General features: G+C 44.0%; 1 protein-coding gene and 1 pseudogene across 2 annotated transcripts in view; both read right to left on the bottom strand.

Moving 5' to 3' along the window:
* Window positions 1-249: 249 nt before the first annotated feature.
* Window positions 250-23,935, bottom strand: part of LOC144327771 (uncharacterized) — a 241,161-nt gene continuing 217,475 nt past the window's right edge. For both annotated transcript variants that reach the window (XM_077928497.1, XM_077928495.1), the window contains one exon: window positions 250-3,941. In XM_077928497.1, the coding sequence (XP_077784623.1) occupies window positions 3,863-3,941 (79 nt within the window). In that variant the 3' untranslated portion in view covers window positions 250-3,862. The remainder of the gene's footprint in view (window positions 3,942-23,935) is intronic.
* On the bottom strand, window positions 10,548-10,660 carry LOC114600011 (5S ribosomal RNA; annotated as a pseudogene).

Raw genomic sequence — 23,935 nt, 5'->3', positions numbered from 1 at the left:
CCATACCTGGGCTGGGCCCTTGGAAATTAAACCACAAACCTGTGAGCACAGTTCCATCTTGTTTGTAGAATTTCTGTCTTAATTGTGAAATCCTACAAGATTTCATTGTGAAACACGACAAGGTAAGAAATGGAATTATTACACGGATAGCAACACTCCTACTCCACTCTGTTTTGGTGGGGAGGCTTCTTTGTTTCTTCTTTAAATGAAAAACCGCACTGATGATAATTATGACAATTGCTCAGGGTGTAAATCATTGCATAATTTTAATTCATACCAAAATGAGAACTGGCAGTGACACTACCTGCATGACACACCCAGAACATTATTACTCAATTGCACATATCCTATTGTGACTAATTGCATAATAATTAGTCTTTCTTAATATTCAGGCACACATTAACATTCTGTCTGGCATGCTTGCTCCTCCCCCTCCCCCCGCAAAATAAAAAACAATGTACAGCTCATCAAGTATGTAGTGAACTGCTGCCAAGCTGGCCTTCAGGTTTAATATATTTTAAGTAAAACATTATTGCATACCCTACATATATCTGAGTAGATTTCTGGCATACCCCTCCTTCCTGCTTGATGTGTGCAAAGCTCATTTATTTGATTCCTACCCATCAATTAAACCTGATCCGGAAAGAAAAATGAATATATGTGCACTCTCCAGATCAGAATTGGTAAACTGTAGGCTTTGCACTGGATCCAATGCTGTCCTTCATATGGAGAGAAGACTGGATTCTTCCAACAGTGGAATGGAGAGGAGGCCGTTTTGCCAATTCCCCTTGCAGCTGCTGTGCTCCCCATTAACTTCTCCAGAGAATTGGGTAACCCTTTGGAACAGTGTAGAAAGTGGAATGGACAAAAATGGCCACCCTCCCCATCAGTTGAGATTGGTCCATTAGGGCAAAGGGGGCACTGTCCAACCAACCTTAGTCTGCCCTCAAACAGTCCCCCCTGCTTGCTTTCCTAATTAACTAGTCCAGCAAGGAGCACTAGCCATGGCAGCTTCCACCTCCTTAATCTCAGCGTTGTGCTTGCAGAGCTAAGCAAGGAAGAGGATGGAAAGGGCAGACTTCGGTATTTCAAAGTTCAGCAAACCCCAAATTTGGCACCCCTCCCGGCCTCTTTCCTTCCATTCTGCTCAGTTCAGTAGTAAATCATAGTTGTGGTGCCCTGTGGTACCCCCTAGGCTTGGCACCCAGTGTGGTGGAACCAGTCACGCTGCCCTAAATCCACCTCTGAGGACGGGGATAAAGCTAGAATGAGTTGCCCATGCCTGTCATTGGCTCTGCTTCTGCCAACTGTTGGCCTCCCTAACTTCTGCCCTACCAATGGCAGTAGGCTCCAGTCACCACAGCCATGTTCGGAAGGCTCCCCTGCATCAAGGAGCCTTCTGCTGGGTTATTGCTGGATAAAACCCTTTGGCTTCCACATCCAGTTTAGAGAAGGTGTGATGCAAAACTTTGTATTCCGAATCTGTCCCAGTGTCTGGTTTATTATTTATACCTCACCCATCTGGCTGTGTTTCCCCAGCCACTCTGGCCGGCTCCCAACAGAATATTAAAAACACCATCAAACATTAAAAAAACTTCCCTAAACAGGGCTACCTTCAGATGTCTTCTAAAAGTCAGATAGTTGTTTATTTCTTTGACACCTGATGGGAGGGCATTCCACAGGGCAGGTGCCAGTACTGAGAAGGCCCTCTGCCTGGTTTCCTGTAACCTCATTTCTCGCAGAATGCCTTCGGCACTGGACCTCGGTGTCCGGGCTGAACGATGGGGACGGAGACGCTCCTTCAGGTATACTGGGCCAAGGCCGTTTAGGCTTTAAAGGTCAGCACCAACAGTATAGTGGCAATGTTATTGTGAGAGGCTGTCATACATGAATGCTGGAGGAGTGGAGGACAATGGCAGAGACTACAGGGAACAGAGGTTGAATAGCCAAGAACGGATTTTGGAAAATAGAGGATAGTCTCTTTGTATGGACATCTCATGTGAAAATAGTTCCGACTGCCTATCCAATGCTATTTTTGGCTGCCAGGAGACCAGAATGGGCATAGATGTATCTTATCATCATTTTATTAATTTGATTATTTATGCCTCCACCCATCTGGCTGGGTTTCTCCAGCCACTCTAGGTGGCTTCCAGCTGATCACCGCACTAGGCCCAATGCACAATGGCAGTAAGACCAGCTCTGCCCCTATGATACTCAGTTTTGGGGCCTTCCATTGGCTGGTCCTGGCAGCATCCAGCTGACAGCAGTCTTGCCAGTGTTTATGATTAGCAGGTAGAAGGAGGGGTGCTGTCAGTGGAAGCCAGTGAGAGGCTGGGTAGAGGGACACCTCTCCCCAAGTAACCCACCCTCCCCACTTGGCGAAAGGTGGATTTGAATTGCTTTGCCTATCTCATTGACGTCCATGTCTTTAATGCTCCAGTTTAATCCATCTGTTGTTAAAGCTATATGTGATGTAGGCTACAAATTTCAAACGAATCCCAGCGTTGTAGTGGAACTACTCTAAAGTAAGCGGCACAAGGATTTCGGTTATATAGGCAGATTTGTGGGGGATGATAGTTCCAAATTTGTGACATTTGGGGAAAAGATTGGTGTGGCACTTTTAAATAGCACTGGTTGTTTTATCCAGTTGCCCCAGAAAGGAAAAGGTGGGAAAGTAAACTTGGAGTCATTTATGTGTTTGGCTTTATCTTTCAAGTCCAAACGGACCAAAATCCTTGAAATCTATTTTGATCTTAAATTAAAGAAAAACAAACAGGGGAGAAAAAAAAAAGAATTGCACCTGGCCCGACAAAAGTGACTTGTTTGCTTGACATGATTTCAAGTGGCTGGGATATTAAAACTCAGAAAAAAGGGGGTTTGTAATGGAAATGCTGACAGACTATTAACTATAGCATCGCTGCTCTAATAAATGGAATGGGCTGTCGTAATCTCTAGTTCATAAATATGCAAATACAAGACAGAGGATTTGCTCCAAAGGATGTCTCTATAATTTTAACTGACCTTTTCTGCTACTAAATGAGCCTGTTGCTTCTGGTTTCACACATTAAATACAAAGCACTGAGTATTTTGCTTCCGGGATCTCAGCCTGTTTCTCCTGGAAAGAGCGTCAGAATTTCCACCTTGTTCAGTGGATGCAAAGGCTGGGCCCCAAATGTCAACACAAGGTTGAAAGTCCCGATCACTGAGCAAAAAACAACACACCCCTCCTTGGCTGGGAGCATTTTTGGTTTTGTACACATTCATATTCATGCCTAAATTGTTTGCTGAATTAATTATTCCCCCCCTTTTTTTTTGAGGGGGGAATTGAAGTGCCTCTTTTCCATTCATGTGTCAAAGACCCTTCCGAACTGCCAAAATCCAGTCAGTCACTCGATGATAAACAGCCCATCAACACAATGATATCGAATTTGAACGTTTTCCAGTTTCCTGCTTTGGGCCAAATGGAGGTAAAACCAATGACTTAATATTTAATAACCTAAATGTAATTTGTTTTGTGTCTTCTACTACATGGGAAAGAATTGGACGGCGAGCAGTTTTGCAGATTCCAACCCCTCCCCCCTCCCCTTAATTATTTTAAGCTATTCATCCTGGTATCTGGCCCACTGATGTTCAGCCAAATTGCCAGCAGGGGAGAGATCTGTCCAATCCTGAAGCTAAATGAGTCACTGAGAGTCAATCTGTTTAGTTTCTCTTGCTGCTGGGGGCTCCTCTGTCCTGGCCTCCATGCTGCTCCAGTCGGTCAGGGTTGGGCCTCTTTCTCCATATCTCTGCTCTGCTCATCACAGCTGTTCATGGGTTCTGACTAGCTGGACACACGGTCCCAGACGCTTTGATCTCCATGCTACACAGTTCTCGCTCGGATGGAAAATGAAGACATCCTGGCCCTCCGTAGGTTGCTGTTGCAGTAGTTTATCAGGCATCTAGATGGGAAACGCAACAGACAAAACGTTCAGTTTGGCGTACAAAAACCTTCCCCCCATTGTGTTCCTAGATCCCAAGGACAAAAGCAGAACCTTTTTCCACACAGGACAGCAGCCCAAGATAACTGCAGCAGCAGAGAGCTTTCCTCTTTCCCTTATAAGCCCAGACTTGTCAGAAGTATAATGCACACATAATGAAAACACGGTGTATATAATCTCTAAAGTGGAATGCGAAGGTCCTTGCTCGCCTTGCTAAGAAGCTAAAACTCCATGATTTCCTCCCTTCTTCAGAGTCGCAATTCAATTACGCAAAACTATGCACCAGTCTTTAAGAACTCCGTGTACGATTAAGATAACTGGTATTTTCATGGTAAATGATTAAATTAGCTGACACTGTTTTATGCTGAACTTTGCCATCGAGGCTGACATTTTTATGCACAGTACGTTGTAGACGGCTGGTAATCTAAACTGCTCTGCGCCTCTCATCTTTCAAAGCATTTCAACAGCTATAGAGCCATTCGGTTTCGGTTTATTTGCAAGAAGTTGGTGTGCCTACATTCTGGCATGAGAAAAAACCTCTTCAGGAATTACTTGTGCCAAAGGGGGCCAAGTGTGATGAAAGGAACTGTGGGGTCGTGCATTCAGCCTCACCCCCTAAGTTGCATGGCTCCTCTGGCAGATGTTGTCACTATCAATGTGTTGAGGTAAAACTTCTGAAGTGGGGAGCCCGTTCTACCTGCAGGGGCTCCCCACAAAATTTAGAACTGTGATAGCTTGGATTCTAAATTGTGTAGGAAACTTCCATTCCCAGACCTAGGCCCTCATTTCAGAACTTATGAGCAAACACTGTGGGAATGGGAGTAGCCACATGACTTTGGGGCGGTGGCTGGCTGGCGTTACATGCATGCGGGATGCGGGTGGCGCTGTGGTCTAAACCACTGAGCCTCTTGGGCTTGCCAATCAGAAGGTTGGTGGTTTGAATCTGCATGACGGAGTGAGCTCCCGTTGCTTTGTCCCAGCTCCTGCCAACCTAGCAGTTCAAAAGCTTGCCAGTGCAAATAGAAAAAATAGGTACAGCAAATGGTGATTCCATGAGTTCTGGCACTTGTCACAGTGTCCCATTGCACCAGAAGCGGCTTAGTCATGCTGACCACATGACCTGGAAAAGCTGTCTGTGGACAAACACCGGCTCCCTTGGCCTGAAAGCGAGATGAGTGCTGCATCCCATAGTCGCCTTTGACTTGACTTAACTGTCCAGGGGTCCTTTACGTTTACCTTTAACCTTACATGCATAACTCTGCAGCTCTTTCCACAATGCTTGCTTCCTAACACGAATAATGCTTGAATTGTTTTCAGAATATTCCTGCAACTGGCATGCACTTGTTTTTTATATATTTTCACTCGTCCTTGAATGCCACTAGGCGATACAACTCAATTTGGCTCCTGTTGACCTAGTGTACCGCCTAAAATTAATCTTGCGCTTTGCTAATATAAAGACGACGTCATCTTTCTTGACACCTGAGATGCGTGTTTTCAGGGCCCACCCTGTCCCTGTGACTGTAATCTGTTTTAACTGTTTTAAATTATGATTTTTAAATTGTTGTAACCCATGCTGGGACCTGCTGGTGGAGGGCGAGTAATAAATTTATTATTAATAGTAATGTTTTCATGTTCAAATGAAACACCTGAAGAAGGTTTCAGAGTCTTATTGATCACCCATCTGTGGCTTCAGGAAGGAATATGTATTTATCTCTGCTGTTCATTGTATTTTTAAGTTGAAATTTTTATATTAACCCCTTGGACTGCCTGTAGGCTATGAATGCATTAAATTGAATTTTTTTTTTTTTTAATTGACTGATAGATTTTCCTGTGGGACAAATTAGCTGGGAGCTGGTGGAGGTGGGGAGACCCTGTATTTGTTTTATGTTCAATCAGATTGCTTTGCATTTATTTTTTTTTAAAACATTCTTCTGCTGAATATAACTAGATCAACAACATATGGCTTGGCTGCCTTGCTTGAGCGATTTGGAACTATGTTGTCTATAGAGATCAATCTCTAGAACACCCATTGTCTGCCAGAAGCAAACAGTGATTTGGATTTCATGGAATCATCCACTGACAGATCTTGTCTTTGGCTAAGGGATTTTGGTTCTTTCTCCAGCCTCTGCCATTATAATGCAATTGCAATGTATCATACAAAGTAAAGATTTTGCTTATGAGCTGATGGGGTGAGCACAGGTCATCACACGCAGGCCCACGGAAGAGCACCCCTAAGAAAGAAAATGCTGGGATCATGTGACCTGGATCTTGCATAACAGGTCAAAATGCTACAGAGGCCAAGAGACCTCTGCCCTGTCATTTGGTGCGAGAATCCGGCCATTCATAAATGTTTAGCAAAGTTTATTGGAGGCTTTGCTGCATGTCATGATTTCCTAACCAGACTCTTTGCTAATCATAAACAACTGACTAGGACTAACAACTCATTTTCTGTTTCCACACCTTGGATATTATCTTGGTCCCAACAGAATTAAATCTCCATTCTTGCAAAATACCTTGCATAGGTGAGGGAGAGGGGACCACACAGACCAAACAATTTCTGGAACAGCATCTAGGCAATAAAAGCACTTCTTTGAATGGACAGTGTGTGTGTGTGTGTGTGTGTGTGTGTGTGTGTGTGTGTGTGAATCTCTCTCTCTCTCCTCTCCCCCCAAGAAACTAATGACTTTTAGATTAAAAGCATTAGGCAAATGTTTGATAATAGCAAAACTCTATCAGCGAAATGGTAGCTTTCTGACAGAATGAGGAACTCCAAATAACTTACGTTATGTATAGGAATATTTGAGGCATTTGCTAATTCCGATACAATTCGCGAACTGTCTCACCAGAGTGGTGCATGCTCTAGTTATCTCCCGCTTGGACTACTGCAATGCACTCTACATGGGGCTACCTTTTAAGGTGACCCGGAAACTACAACTAATCCAGAATGCGGCAGCTAGACTGGTGACTGGGGGCGGCCGCCAAGACCACATAACACTGGTCTTGAAAGACCTACATTGGCTCCCAGTACATTTCCGAGCACAATTCAAAGTGTTGTTGTTGACCTTTAAAGCCCTAAACGGCCTCGGCCCAGTATACCTGAAGGAGCGTCTCCACCCCCATAGTTCTGCCTAGACACTGAGGTCCAGTGCCAAGGGCCTTCTGGGGTTTCCCTCACTGCGAGAAGCAAAGCTACAGGGAACTAGGCAGAGGGCCTTCTCGGTAGTGGCGTCTGCCCTGTGGAACGCCCTCCTATCAGATGTCAAAGTGATAAACAACTACCTGACATTCAGAAGACATCTTAAGGCAGCCCTGTTCAGGGAAGTTTTTAATGTGTGACATTTTAGTGTATTTTTGGTCTCTGTGGAAGCCACCCAGAGTGGCTGGGGAAACCCAGCCAGATGGGCAGGGTACAAATAATAAATTATTATTATTATTACAAGTGGACGAGATCTACCTGTCCCAAACAAAAGCGCAGATTGGAACAGAGCTATCTGCTAGATCTTGCACTTTTTGGAATCTTGTCAACACTGTTCTAGGTTCAGTGGTTGGCCACTGTGAGAACAAGATGCTGGACTAGATAGGGCTTTGGCCTCATCCAGCAGCTTCGTGTGTTCTTATGTTCTTAATCACATAGAAGAATCCGGGACAAACAAATGCCTAGAACCAGCTACCCCCAGTGTATGGGCATTGTCGGTCAATTGCCATGGCCCACATTGCAGTGAGGCTAATCCCTGGGTCCTATTTGCTCTCTTTTTCCTTCCTCCTTCCTGATGCTGCTTGCTCACTTGCCTTCTCTAAGGGCTCAACCACACCTACCTTTGCTCTGCATTTCTGGGCACAAGTCCAGTCTTTCCAGGTTCATGTCTGAGAGTTTAATTTTTCCTCCCAGCGCTTTCCCCGGAAAAACCCACTCTTTACTGTTGCAGCAGAGCAAATGGCAATTCGTGGAATTGCGGTTTCGTCCGACTCAGCGATAGAGAGCAAGTTTTCCTGGGGAAAGCGGCAGGGAGGAAAAAGAGGCTCAGATGTGGATTGGGAAACTGCAAACCAGTGCCCAGAAAGTCCAGGCCACAAGGTAAGTGATGAGGCCTGAGGGAGTATTAGGCTTCAGAGAATCAGCTTCCTCTCCCCCTTGCCAGTAGATAAACAGAACGAAGGAAAAGGAGTCTTCTTACCAGTTAGAAACTTTACATTGAGAGAACAAAGAACCCATCTCCTAGGAATAGCAGTGCTGCCAATAAAGAATTCCACCCCCTTATGTACCTACCCATGTCACTCCTACGTCTTGTAACCTGAGCTTGTCCCCTCTGTGCTTTGTGTGCTTTCTGTTCTGTCATTTTCTGAGCTCTTCTTGACCTTGGGGAGGGCGCTGGAGGAATGTTGTCCAAAGACTGTGAATTTGTTAACGCTCTCTCTTCCAGTGTTTCTCCTCCTAGCTGTTCCCCATCCAGTACTTCCCAGCTTCTGCCTTCTGAACTATGCCCTCTGCAAACCACTGTTCCAAATCTATAGTGTCCTCCTGTTCCTGGAAAGATTCAGAATCGGGAGGAGGGGGAGGCTCCCACCATTCTTCCTGAGCACGGTCCTTGACAGGGAGGGAGGGAGCAGGCAAACCATCAAGAGAAGCAAGTAGAAAATGCAGTAAAGCTTTGCGTCATTTTTATTTTATTTTATTTTATTTTATTGATAAGTGTGCTTACATACTGCCCCCTCACAAAATATCAGAGCGATGCACAGGATTATGAAAACAGTTGCAAATCTAAATGCAGCATGGAACCATAATTGACATGACTGGCCATACAGTAAAAAATTAAACAACTGCTTAGGCACGTCAGCATTGAAAAGGTCTTCCAGAGACACCTGATAGTCAAGAGTGAGTATCCCTACCAATCTCTGCTGGAAGGGTGTTCTGCAGCATGGCATTGGCAACACCCTTCCCACCAAGTGTTCCAGAAAACAAAGGACATCCCCCCTTTTTTTGGTGTGAGATCATGGAGAACATTTGGGGTGCTGCACTCTCACACAGCAATCTCATCCCCGAAAGAGCCACGTCCTGGTTTTTGATCTGAAAAAGTTGGACGGTATGCAGCACCAGATGCCTACGTTCTGGTTGAGGCCATTTGGGTCTCTGTATATTCTGTGTCTCGCTCTCTGGAAGATAGTTCCAACAGGGCTCAGAGAAAGAAGCAATTGAGTAGGTTGTGGTGGCAACAAGGGAAAGGAGGTAGACCACTCAGGGAAGGGATCCTAGTTGAGAGCATCTAGTCAAAATCCAGCTTCCCCACCCAAAAAACCCAAGAGGAAACGCTGACCCCAGCACTGCATAACACAATGATTTGTGGAGCTGTACTGGTGCCACAGCCAAAACGCCTCATTCAAAGCATTTATTTTGGAGGTATGGAAAGTTTTAAGATAAGGGTGCCCCGCGCTCCAAAGCATTCTTCAGCGAATTAAATCCAAGCAGATCGGCAACATAGCAAATTAATAAGCTAATGTTTATCTATTGACCTACATAAAATATAGATAAATCATTAACATTGTCTTCCAGCGCAAACATATATGCATTTAATTTGGGGCCTAATGGGGTATGAGAAGGAGACATACGCTGCTGCTTTAATCATGCTTTTAGCTTTATTGTAGAGCATAAAAGCTGTTTTTCCATATTAGAAAGAAAAAAAAAATCATAGGAATAATCTGCTTCCTAATCCAATATGTGACAGCAATCATTCATTATGGAAGGAGGAGAGCAAAAACGGCAGTAACAAATGCTGACATATTTTTGAGGTAAAAAGAAAAGTGGGAAAACATCCAGCCCACAGGAAACACTTCCCGGCATAACGTGACAGTTTTATGGTATTATTAATTTGTAGGACTTGGAGTATCCAATGTGCTTCACAATCTTTTATCGGCCACCGTCCAATAGAGAGTCAATACATTTAAGCCCAACGAAATCAGTGAGAATAAGTGACTTGAGCCTGTGAGGCGTTTGGTTGGGAATGAGCCAGTGAAGCAGAGACACACCCAAATATCTCATTGTCAGACTTTCCTCTGAGAGAAATTATTAGGATCAGGTCGCCGTGAATTAAAAATTCTTCCATTGAATTGAATACCAGAAGAAATTAACATTTATCTGTTGACCTACAGAAATGGAAAGTCACTCATTATTGTTGTCTTTCAGTGCAAACATGTACAGTAGTGCATTTCATTTTAGACCTAATGGTCTAAGGAAAAAGTGCCACCACTACCACAAAACCCCAGGGTGGAACAGCTTCCACCATATTGAGGTGAAAGAAAATTCTTTGGCTACATCCAAACTATCCCTTTAAAGCACAATTATACAACAACAACAACAACAACAACAACAACAACAGATTGATTTATACCCCACCCATCTGGCTGGGTTTCCCCAGCCACTCTGGGCTGTTCCCAACAGAATTAAAGGCACAATAAAACATCAAACATTAAAAACTTCTCTAAACAGTGTTGCCTTCAGATGTCTTCAAAGGTCAGATAGTTGTTTATTTCCTTGACATCAGATGGGAGGGTGTTCCACAGGGTGGGTGCCTTAGTCTACGGCACCCGGTATTCCCAGGTGGTCTCCCTAACTAACTAGGTCTGACCCTGCTTAGCTTCCAAAATCAGATGAGATTGGGCGTGTTCAGGGTAGTATGGCCGTAACCACTGCTCCCCTCACTGAACTACAATTCCCAGAGTTCCCTGGGAAGGGGGCTTGATTGATAAACCATTCTGGAAGCTGTAGTTCTCTGAGGGGGAACTGGAGTCTCTTCACAACGTTCACCCCCTGCATTGACCCCATCCTGCCCTCAGCCAGCACCTGCCTGCCTGTCTTGCTATTTACAATCAGCCCATAGGGTGGAAATGCTATTTACAATCAGTCCAGAGGGTCAACTTCCTTCTCCTTAATCTCAGGGCTTTTCAGAGGCGGTTTAGGGTAGTGTGACCGGTTCTGCTGCACAGAGTTTTAAAGCACAGACATGGAAAGTGTGGACAAGCCCTCAGTGTTGCCCTTGTAGATCTCAGCAGGGAAGTGGATCGGGATAAAACTAGTTGGTTCTGCCCAGACCCTCCAGGTGTCCCTATTTTCCAAGGATAGTCCTGGATTTACAGAAGCCGTCCCAGTTTCTGATTTGAACGTCCTGTTTTTCCTTAGGACACCCCTATTTTCATCGGAGAAAGGTTGGAGGCTATGGAATAGGAGGTCCCCAGGGCTTTTTTTCCAGCCAGAACTAACTGGAACTCAGTTCTGGCAGCTCTCAGGTGGGCACTATTGCCAGTCGAAGAGAACGAGGGAGGGGTTCGTCATGAGTTCTAGAGTCCATGAGTTCTAGAGCCCTGCTCCCCCATTTGCCAATCCTGGGTGCAGGCTAGGATCTGGCTCCTGATAGGCAGCACAGGCTTAGGCCCATGCCATCTATCTGGAGGGGAGGTTGAACCTGAGATCCCAACATCGGGGCCTTAGAAGGGCCTCCACCGTTCTGCAATGCCGCCACACCGAAAGGGTGAGCGGACTTCTAGAAAAATAGCACTGGACATCCCTATTTTCATTGGAGAACTGTTGGATGGTATGGAAAGGTGTCCCTCTTTTCACCAGAGAAGTATTGGAGGGTTAGTCTGCCTGTCATTGGCTCTGGCTTCGCCTGCTGTTGGGCCTTGCCTCCTTCCCTAGTACAGTGGTACCTCGGGTTACATACGCTTCAGGTTACACACTCCGGTAACCCAGAAATAGTGCTTCAGGTTAAGAACTTTGCTTCAGGATAAGAACAGAAATCGGGCTCTGGCAGCGCGGCGGCAGCAGGAGGCCCCATTAGCTAAAGTGGTGCTTCAGGTTAAGAACAGTTTCAGGTTAAGAACGGACCTCCGGAACAAATTAAGTACTTAACCCGAGGTACCACTGTAAGTCCCAATGGCTGCCAGCCACCACTGGAGTTAACCAACGATCCAGGCCATATTCAGTTACCAGGCTCTTGTTTCCAGTGGAATTGCTAATCATTTACTCTGAGCATGAGTGCGGAATGTGAAATATCTCCAGCTTTAATATATTTTACAAGACAGTCTTAAGATATTTAATTCACTACCGGATAGTGATTGGCAGTCCAATACGCCTCTGCATGCTTTCACTTTCCTGACTTGACTCCTGTAAGCGGCTCTCCCAAAACGAATAGGCTGCAATTATGGAGATTCGGAAATCTGCAAAGCTAGTATATTTGCATCTTCTTTGTTAATCATGGCCTAGCGTGATGGATGTGGTGTGTGTGCAAATAAAATAACATTATTCTTCTTTCAGCTGAAAGTTAAATTTATTAGCAATTAGAACTGGGGTGGAAAAGAAAATGAGGCCCACTTCCAATTCCACCCTCAAAAATCACACTTAAGAGTTTTATAGCACAACACACTTTTTTTTTATTAAAAAAAATAAAGTTTCTAGCGCTGAGATTATTTCTCCCCTAATTAAATCAGGGCTCTTCAGCCAACTATGAGAACCAAATTAAAATGTTGGAGCCCATTCTGTGTCAACTGTTTACAATGCCTGTGCTTCTCTCTGCCTCCCCAGTTTGTGAGTCCTGGTTTGAGGCAAGCCTTGGCCATGTTTCTGCATATGAGAGGGGTAGATTAAAACATCTCCTGTTGCGGTCATGCTTCTAATGCGTGGCAAAGCCTTTCAGGTGTGGCATTCTGCAACCGGACAGGCTTGCAGGATGGAGTCTCCACATGCTCTGCAACACAGTGTTGCTCGCAGGACTTCCCTGGCACGCCTAGACTGGCATTCCAGAAGTATGCAAAACAATGAGTCGATTCCATTTAGGAACGTGCCTTGGACTGTGGGTATTCCTGATTATACCATGCAAAGAAAAAAAACTGATACTTGGCATACAAATCAGCATCATGTGAATGGAAGCTTTCATAATAAGAAAAGGACAGAAAATAAAAGAAGTAAGTTTGTATCCATTAAAACTATAATGCAAGGCTTGAAGTCAATAATATTATTAAAACACCACTGATGATAATGGGTGATATCCAACTAAGTCATATTCAGAGTAAACCCAGAAGTCAATAATATTTATTAAAACACCACTGATGATAATGGGTGATACCCAGCTAAGTCATATTCAGAGTAAACCCAATGAAATCAATAAACCTAAGTTACTTAAGCTTGATGATTTTGATGAGTCTACTCTCAGTGTGACTAACATTGGAATACATGGAGTGGGGGCTGCTTTGGGAGCAAATGCCTGTCCAATGTGGCTTACGATCAGAACATCAAAGGATAAAACGAACAGTAAGGCAACATCCTAAAAACACTAAAGATTAAAATAACAGTGATACAAAATCTTAAGACTGAAAAGCAACAACTCAGCAACACTTTATCTTTATTTACAGAGCCAGGAAGAACATAAGTCAACCAGACCTCCAGCAGCAGCAGCTAATAAAGACCTGGGAGGCCAATTGAAAAAGGCAGGCCTGTAACATAGCCATTCTGGGGCTGGGGCAACCCAGTCAGATGGGCGGGGTATAAGTAATAAATCATCACCATCATCATCAGGGCTTTTTTTCAGCTGGAACTTGCTGGAACTCAGTTCCAGCAATTCTCAGGTGGCCGCCATTGCCATTCCAAGTGAGAGGTGTTCATGGTGAGTCCTGTCACCTCTTTTTCTAGAAAAAAATAGCACTGATTATTATTATTATTATTATTATTATTATTATTATTATTATTATTATTTGATGCAGCCCCAATGGAATGGAATTCCATAGCTGTGGAGCCACCACAGAGCAAGACTTCTCCTTCAGGGCAACCCACCTTACTGACCTGGGGGATGCACACACCAGAAGAACTTCTTAAAGTACAGGCAGAATGGCATGGGTGAAGACAATCCAATCAATTGCTTGAGATGGAACTGTTTAGGGGTTTAAAGGTCATGACTAGCACTTTAAAATGGGCCTGGAAACATGCTGATAGAGTAGAGGTGTTAAAAATATTGACCATTTCACCCCCCAGTAAGACTCTGGTAGCTGCGTTCAGGAGAAGGAGCATCTATGAATTTAAAGACAGCCTTGGAATTGTCTCATCTAGATCTGACCAGGACACACATCACTGTGGCAAGGCCCGCCTTCTCTATATAGAGTGCAGCCAAAGCTTATAAAAAGCTGTGAGTGCCTATCCTAGTAGCATCACATCAGAGGCAAACACTGAGCCTTTAGAATATTTACTTTCTAGGTTCCTTCAGCCTTAATGAGGGAAAATCCATTGTTTGCTTCACGCAGGACAAAGCAGCTTTATTTCAGATGACTGACCTTTCTCATTGCTGCTCACCATCTCCCTGTATTAATCATTTACAGCATTTAGAGAGCATCGTTCAAGTGTCCGAATGCCTTCGGATGCACCACCCTGGTTCAGAGGCAGATCTACTATGAAACTATCAAAGCTTAAGCTGCAGGGCCCCTAATCCCAGAGGGGCCCCATAAGAAACTTTAGTCCACATTGCTTTTTAAAAAAGGGTATAGTAGATGTGATGTGGGTTGCATGACTCAAATTGATTGATTTTTTATTGTATGTATTTCAATAGTCCCAAAGTTTGAGAGTCATTAGATGTTGTAAAGGTATGGTGATCTGTCGTGGAACAACCACGTTGAAGAAGATAACAGGTTACCCAGATCTCATTGCTGGTTGTGAAGGTCCCCCAATGACTGTTCAAGCTTCAGGGGGGCCCTTGAAGCTTCAGGGCCCCCCAAAATGTAGGTCCACCACGGTCCTAGTTAGCCTTGCAATGGTAGTCCAATACCTAAATGTTGCACATGTGGGGAGAGCAGGTGAAAAAACTGTGGCGTGTCTATGTCCATCCACCAAGCTTGGTAGAAATGTGAATTGGGGGACCCCAGACTCACCCTCATAACTGGCAGTGACAGGGGTGGGGGTTGGTTTTGCCACCTGTGGTAAATTGTTTCACCTTGCCTCATAGAGTGCTGGCCTCAGAGTAAATTGAAATTGAAATACTTTATTGTCACTTGTACAACTTGTATACAGTGAGATTACACGAGCACCCCCCACTCAGCTCTCTTAGTCTTAATTCCCCTTATTTACTGACGCACACCCACCAAACCCGAAAGTCAGTTGCCCTGTTGTTATCTTTTCATTCAGCAGCCTAACAGCCCACGGATAGAAGCTGTTCTTTACCCTGTTGGTGTGACTAATCATGCTCCTATATCTTCTGTCTGAGGGCAGGAGATTGAGAAAGTGCCGGCCAGGGTGTGAATCATCCCTGAGAATTTTCCTCACTCTCCTGAGGCAACGATCTTCCGCTATTTCATCCAGTGCATTCACGGGACAGCCCATAATATCTTGTGCTGTATTCAACACCCTCTGTAGGCACTTCCTATCAGATGATGTCAAACCAGCATATTATACCGTGATGTAGTATGAAAGGACACTTTCTATTGTTGACCGGTAGAAGGAGATCATCAGATGTTGAATGACATCGTTCTTCCGCAATACTCTGAGGAGATGGAGTCTCTGTTGGGCTTTCTTAACCACCTGAGTTTTATTTATTTTCCAAGTAAGGTCTTCACTGAGATAAACTCCTAGGAATTTAAAGGAAGAGACTCTCTCAACACAGCCCTCCCCAATGTACAGTGGGGCTGGTTCTCCTCTCTTCCTCCAAAAGTCCAACACCATCTCCTTTGTCTTGCTGATATTAAGGTGCAAGGTGTTCCCTAGGCACCATGTAGATATTTTTTGGACCTCCCCTCTATACGCTGATTCGTCTCCACCTGTTATTAAACCCATTATGGTGGTGTCATCTGCAAACTTAATAATTGCAGTAGACCGGTCAGATGATACACAATCGTATGTATACAATGAATACAGGTAGGGACTTAGCACACATCCCTGTGGTGTGCCAGTGCTGATTTTTAAGGAATTAGATGTTACATGTCGAATCCTCACTGTTTGTGTCCGATCTATCAGAAAGTCTTTAATCCAGTCAAAGATGGTAGGAGAAAGGTTCATGTCAGTCAGCTTTTTAATGAGGATGTCCGGAAGGATGGTATTAAAAGCTGAGCTATAATCAATAAACAACATTCTGACATAGTTCTCTGGTTTCTCTAGATGACTTGCTGCAAGATGAAAGGCGGTAGCTATTGCATCATCTGTGGACCTATTTCTTCTATAGGCAAACTGATGATTATCAAAGTCCGGTGGAAAGCAGGTTGTAAGGTGTTGAAGGACCAGTCTTTCGAAGCATTTCAACACTACAGATGTTGATGCAATACACCGTGCAGTGTGATATATCCCTTCAGTGCCAATATCTCGAACAAAAATGGGTGTGTACATCCATGACACAATGATACATTTCACGTTCAAATCCCAAGCGCCCCCCATTTTCAGAGGGCTAGAGCAATTAAGGTTTCTCAAACATGGCATCCTTATGGCTTTAGGCACACCAACACATGCACACATCTAGTGGGCTGTTCATATTGTCTCTTATGGAGTCATGAAAGGTGTATCTTCACAAGAAGATCCCTCCCCAGCCCAGTCAAACAATCCAGCAGGCTTTGGATCAGGCATGAAAAATCCAATGCAAAACACAGCCCTTTCCCGGTTAACTGGTTTGCTACTGTATCTAGCACAGAGGATAAAGAGAACTGTGTCTTATGGGAATTGGCTTCCCTGAGGATAAGTCAACCATTCTGCCCCCTCCAAAACATCCTCCCCCCTCCACAGTGGCACAGCTTTCTCAGTTAGGCTCCTTCATCATATCCTAGGCACCAGAGGCCCATCTGTGCAAATGTCAGTGTGGTTGCTCAATTGCAGGCAGCCAGCTTATCTGGAGTAAACAGTCACGCTGAAGATTTTAATCTTGATCACCAGGTTCAAATGATTATTGCAAGACTTCTGCAATTCAGAGAGTGGCATTGGCAGTGGACAGCAGAACAAAAGAATATGTTATCACAAACTGACCAAAGCATATCGTAAAGTGCAGGGATTGGTAAGTAGAGTGGAGCCTCTATAATCTGACCTTGACGTTACGGTACACCGTTCTATGCAGATATAAGCCAGTACGATTCAATTTAACTAGTGCTCTTTTTACCCCAAAATTCATTGGCTGGCTCACACATGCATATTCCTTGTTGTGATGACAGCAACACAAAACAACAGCTTTTGTCTGCCAAATGGCCATGACAAACCAACTGCAAACTGCTGCTAATAATAATAATAATAATAATAATAATAATAATAATAATAATACTAACTAAATTAATGAATATAAATAAATTTTATTATTTGTACCTCGCCTATCTGGCTGGGTTTTCCCAGCCTTTGCACTCCTGAAAGGTAATTTGATCCAGTGGACAACTTAGTCAATTGTAATTTCCTCCCACCCATTCACAATCCACACTGCACTGGAGGGCCCCTCCACTTTGTGGGACAAATTCTTATGGGGTTCTAGGGTCTGTAGGTGGGGGGGGGGAACGGTCCCTCTCCTTTTCTTTGCTTCTGCTGGATCAATATCCTTTCTGGGGCCAGAAGTACCCCAACTAGATTCCAATCATAACACATAACCATGGACTAAAATGCAGTGTTTTCCAGTGGATTCCTTCACACATTCACATCAAGCGGGAAACACATTTATGGGTGAAACAGGCCTAGGTATCTAAACAATGTGTAGCTGTCTTTCAATAGGGACAAATGTAAGGTTCTACACATTGGCAGGAATAGCCAGCTGCACAAATATAAGACGGGAGATGCCTGGATCGCCAGTAGTACATGTGAAAAGGGAGTAGGGTATTTAGTAAATCACAAAATTAAAATGAGTCAATGGTGTGATGCAACAATAAAAAAAATAAAGTGTCCAGATCGAGGGAAGTACAGTGGTACCTCAGGTTACAAACACCTTGAGTTACAAACACTTCGGGTTACAGGCTCTGCTAACCTGGAAGTAGAACCTCGGGTTAAAACTTTACCTCAGGATGAGAACAGAAATTGCATGCCGGTGGTGTGGCGGCAGCGGGAGGCCCCATTAGCTAAAGTGGTACCTCAGGTTAATAAGGGCTTCAGGTTAAGAACGGACCTCCGGAACGAATTAAGTTCGTAATCAGAGGTACCACTGTAATAGTACCGCTCTATTCTGCCTTGGTCAGATCGCACCTGGAGTACTGTGTCCAGTTCTGGGCACCACAATTTAAGAAGGATGTTGACAAGCTGGAATTTGTGCAGAGGAGGGCAACAAGATGATCAAGGGTCTGGAAACCAAGCCTTATGAGGAACGGTTGAGGGAGTTGGGTATGTTTAGCCTGGAAAAGAGGAGGCTGCGAGGAGATACGATCGCCATCTTCAAATATCTAAAGGGCTGTCACTTGAAAAGGGGAGCAAACTCCGGAGGATAGGACCTGGATCAATGGCTTCATGTTACAAGAAGGGAGATTCCGACTAAACATCGGGAAGAATGCTCAGACAGTAGAGCTGGAATGGACTCCCTTGGCAGGTAGTGGGCTCTCTTTCAAAGGAAGCTTTAAAGCAGAGGTTGGATGGGCCTCTGTCATGGATGCTTTAATTGAGATTCCTGCATTGCAGGGGGTTGGACTAGATGTCCCTCAGGGTCCCTTCCATCTCTGCATCTCTATGATTCAGGTGCGTGAGATTGTACTGAATTATCACTTTTTAAAGCAAATAATCAGGATATCAAAATCACCGAAGAAGAAGAAGAGAGAAGAAAAGATAGCCGACATTTCTGCTCATTAACCAGTTGATGAGTGGGACTCGTTTGGCATTCATTCATTCATTGTCAGCACATTGTCCCCCACGTCTTGTCACCACAATCAACTTCACACCAATATCACCTTGAGCTCTGTTGATTCCTTGTGTCACTTGGAAGCAGGAGGGGCCTGCTACGTCAGTGGCCCATGTCACTTCATGTGTGTCACTTATAGGTGCTGCCAGAGTTCAAGCCACTTTGGTACTGCAAGGTTAGTATTTCATGTACCATAATAATCAGATGTCAAGACAAGTAAGATCCTCACATCCTCATCTGGAGATAAACACAGCTTCCATTTGATAGGACAGCATCTAATTTTTAAAGAAACATTTAGAGGCAATTCCTCCTAATATGTTTATGAAGATAAAACAAAACGGCAGCGGCAATGGAGAGAAATAGGGCACTTTTGTGGTGGCCAAATGAAATCTTTCCCCATGGCGGCTGTCAATCATGTTGAGAGCCATTGCAGGAGCTCACAATATGGGACTGGCTATTTTTTCTATTGCGTTCTAGAGTTTTCTTCTTGCCATTGTAGTCACATGGAGAAGACTGGACTTTTCCCATTGACTTCTTCCATATTGCTGCAGTGTTGAAGGCTATTTTGAATGCTACACATAGTGCTATGGTCTTGTGTTCTCAAAAAGTTAGTTATGGACATGTTGGCCTACCTACCTATGGGGGAAGTTGCCATTGGCTTTTGGATAAATGGCAACCACTCAGCAGTAGTTTTCCTCTGTACTAGAAGGGCAAAAGTATATTTTTTTATAATTAAAATCCTTACTGCTTGGGCCCTTATTTTGCAATAGATCATTAAACTGTTGCTTTGAATCTCTTTTTAACTTCATTTGTTGTCCTGAACTTATCTGGAGAACAATCTGTCCAATTTCAGGCCTTGGCATTCTATTATTGTGGTACTAATGATTACTGATGATCTTTTCCAGTACATGGTAGGGGCATTAACAGCAATTACAATGTCCCTGCAGACCACAGAACATGCTGTGCTCCCAAGGTCTCTGAGATATGAAGACCTCCTGGAGCTGTTAACTGTTGAAGACTATGACCCACGAAGCCAAACGGTTGGCTCTTCATTGACCTTTTCTATTGCTTTTTCTTTCCACCTGGCAGAAATGAGATAGGGGTGGAAGACATGGATGAAATTCTACCCAAATAACATGAAGGTAAGATGAGGAAGAAGATTTGTGAAGAACTCACAAACCCTGTGATGGCTAAGACAGGAATCCTAGGCACCAAGTGGTTCTGACAAGTATCTCATAACTTTGTACGTCTTTCAGTTATTTGTAGTGTGGAGAAAACTTTCCCTTTAGCATGGGCACCACCACAAAGGTAACAGCAACCTTGCAAGTACAAGTATGTGCAATGGAGACCCGCACTGTGATAGGATTAAGAACAATCCAAGGCAACCCTGGAATCATATTGCCCCATTTTAATGGCTTTCTGCCTGTTGCAGAGATAGGCCATCTTTATGCAGCTTTCATAGCCTCCATTCACCACAATGAAAGTGTTCTTTCTCATTCCCATGTAGGATTCTGCTATTTATTAAATCCATCTTCTAACGTGTGCAAATAAAAGAGTCTCTATTTCACCCCCAGAGGAGAATAAGAGGCAGCCAGCAGAGGCAAGAGGCACGGCCGGGTTTCATGCAGGAACTAAGAATATGAAAAAAGAGGAAACAAATACATTAGGAAAATTGCTGCCAGAGTTGGTTATTCAGGTTAGATTGTCCAGGGAGAAAGCTAATGTGTTCCCTAGCCATTACGGAGGGATTTTCGTGACAGTAGTGCCATTCATGAAACACTTTTGTGGTGCAAATAGCAAAGATCTTATGGTGTTCTCATTTAATTTAATGGGAATGCTGTGGGGCCCTCATATTTCATGCCTTGAGATCACAGAGCTGTGCTGTATACATCTTATTAGTTAGCATATACAAATGCTGTTTGTATAAACTAACACCCACACTTAATTACAGACTCTGTTACTTGAACTTTTGTGTTATTCCACCCCCTGCACCCGCCTGTCCACAGTATTTTATTTTCCCCTGGGAAAAATAACAGCCCAAAGATCTGATGCTTCTGCATTAACTAAAGTTCAAACCTCATTTATTTATTCATTGTTTCCTTGCATTTCCTAAGTGTTTGAGGTGGCTCCTATAATGATGCTCTGAACCACTGAATGTACATATCTCAAGAAGAAGGTCTCCTTGATTTGGCAAGCTCAAAAAGCTACATTTGACCAGATGTTTAAGGTGGGATGGAGAGTGCCATATGCTATTATTAAAGGTCTAAGGAGCTGTTTTGACTGCAAAGCCCTCTCTTCAGTAGTAGGGGGGCAAAATGATTTTATGTGGCAAGGGCAGGGAAGCAAAAGATTTTATGTTCTACAAAAAGGCAGCCAATTGTTAATTTATTGTTGTTGCTTTTTTGCTCCCAGGGAGGCGAAAGATGTTTTTTTTTCTGCTTCAGATACTGAAGTAACTTGAGTGGCTATGTGTGCAATACATCTTGACTTAGGGCAGGCATGGGGAACCTTTGGCCCTCCAGATATTGCTGAACTACAACTCCCATCATCCCTGAGAATTGGCGGTGCTTGCTGAATCTGATGGGAATTGTAGCTCACAACATGGGGAGGGCCAGAAGTTTCTCACACTGACTTTGGGGGAGAGATGTAGCTCTGTTTCCTGTGACTTGACAGGAGGGTATGGTATCATTTCCTGCTCTGCCTCAGGCAGCAAAATGTCTTGGGCCAAGCCTCGAAAGGGGCAAGATTAGCATCAAGGTTCAAAATATCTATACCTTGATCCTGGGATACAGTGTTATTTTTCTATGAAAAGAGATGCCGGAACTCACAATGAGCACCTTCCTTGTTCTTTGACCATAATGGCAATGGCACCCACATGAGAGGTGTTGGATCTGAATTCTGGTGAGTTCCGGCTGAAAAAAGCCCTGCTTTTTAAAGACCTAGTTGCCCAAAATCAAACGATATTAAGAGCATTTGTTGTGGTTAGCTTTTCATACATCATAATAACCAGAGAGACATATAGGGGGTCTTGAAGAATATGGACTGAAACATGGAGCGGTTATTTCCCCCCCTTGCCCTTGATCTCTACTCACGGAATTTTCTAGATGTCTTTGAGCTATGAATTTCCTTAGTTTGCTTTCAGCAGTTCAGAAATTTAGTTACAGGACGCAACCCAAACGCTCTTCCAAATGTCGTTTCTAAATGGTCTCTGTGAATAACTGCAAGATTAAACTTTTATGTGACAATATGAGAGACTCCTACATGGAGTTGTATAAGCTGCAGGGAAATCATGGGAAGACTAAATCCGCTAATGACCCAGATATTATACTTTAATTTATTGATAACTAAATAATCAGAGGCTCTTTACAGGCTTCTCAAAACCTAACAATTGTGTATTGTGCATTTGACTTCTGCACGCATGCCGACACAAACAAATAAAAGCAATCATAACAGCTGAAATGTAGTTAGGAGCACAATTGAGAACATCTGTATTGTAAGCAGAAATAAATTAGAAATACTGGAGTGTTTTGTAGCTGTGAAACTGAAGAATAAAAAAATAACCCACAGCACCTGGATTAAGCAGTTATAAATAATGGATAAAGGGGAAAAAATCACATTACCCCCTGTAAATTCCCTCCCTCCGCCATGAAATATATTTTATGAATGTAGAATTACAGTAATAAATGTGGCATTTGTTTCCAACTGCCCCCCCTCACCATAGAAGTTCATGAGTACAATATAGTTTGAAAGTAATGACCAATAGGTATAATATTTGCTGGAGAATAGTTCTACCATAAAAGAAATCTTTGTTTCAACCTTAACTTTTTAAAAAAAGAAAGCACATGTTGAAACACCTCATTTTGCCTCAGTGCTTTTGTGAAGGCTACAATGCAAACACCACACACGTCCAGTTGCTAAGGGGGTGGTTTGGATACCAAGCATGGCAGAAAGGGACTACTGCACTATCCTACAAAACAGTAGACTGAGATTGGGACTGGGGCCCTACTCTTAGGGAAAGGGAGGCAGCTACCTCAGGCAGCTGATTTTGGGTGTCATGAAAGTTAGGTTCTTTGCATGTATGTGTGGAATAACACATGCAACCTAATCCTAAGCACTGTTATTCAGAATTTAGGCTCAGTTTGTCTTTATCATGCAGTGTGGTAGCTCTTCACCCTTCCCTGTTCCATCACTAAAGTACATCAATGAAGCTCTGTTACTGTGGTTAAGATGGTGGATAGTGGGGGTTGAGGAGGTGAGTCTGTGAGGGCCTGTGAGGAAGAATGGGGCAGGGTGACCCTGTGGCAAGCTGGGCTTCGGTGGGCATGGCTCAAGAAGCAGCACAGGTAAGTATCAGGGACTGGTCAGAGGAGGAATGGTGGAGACTGACCCCCCCATCCTGACCCTTCCAGGGAGGAGGAAGAGGAAGACAATAGAGATTTACGACAGTGGTTTGAGGGAGGTCACAGCTCAGAGGCAGATGAAGGGGAAAGTTGGGAAATAACGGGAGAGGAGGAGGCAGAACTGGAGCAGCTGTTGGCTGAAACGGTGTCATTAGAAAGCCTTCCAGTCCCACCATCTCCCAGAACCCAGCAAGCCTTAAAAGTAGGAGAGCAAAGAGCTCAAAGACAGAGGGCACATAGCAGCACCCGTAGACGTGATGAATGAGGAAGTGTGGAGACTCACTTGGGACAACGCCATTATCCAAGAGACTGGGTTTTATAGCCTCTCTCTGTTAATATTGAAATAAAAAAAGAATGGTAAGAAACTTTCCCTTGTCTTTATACTTCCTGGGCAACCAGCCGGAAGCCTCTGACAGCATCCTGACAGAAAGTGAGAGACGGAGGCCGAGGGCTCTGGTGAGGGCCCAAGATGTGAGGAGAATGGGTCAGGTTGGAGAGCTGGATGCTGCAGTTCAACAGCAGCCAGACCACATCCCCAGGCACAGCAGCTCTTCCCTTCCTCCCCTTCTTCTTCCTTTCTCTCAGACTAACAGATGGAGAGGGGCAGCATGAAAGTCACCATAGGCACAACAGCCTTTCTCTTCTCTCTCCCATTCTGTGTCTGCATCACCATCAGGCTGGGATGCCATACCCTCCAACATTTCTCCGATGAAAATAGGGATGTCTGACGACGACGATGATATAATAATAA

Source organism: Podarcis muralis, chromosome 5 (assembly GCF_964188315.1).
Source record: "Podarcis muralis chromosome 5, rPodMur119.hap1.1, whole genome shotgun sequence".
Classification (NCBI taxonomy): domain Eukaryota; kingdom Metazoa; phylum Chordata; class Lepidosauria; order Squamata; family Lacertidae; genus Podarcis; species Podarcis muralis.
The sequence above is the reverse complement of the archived record's forward strand: the minus strand, read 5'-3'. Positions and strand labels throughout refer to the sequence as shown.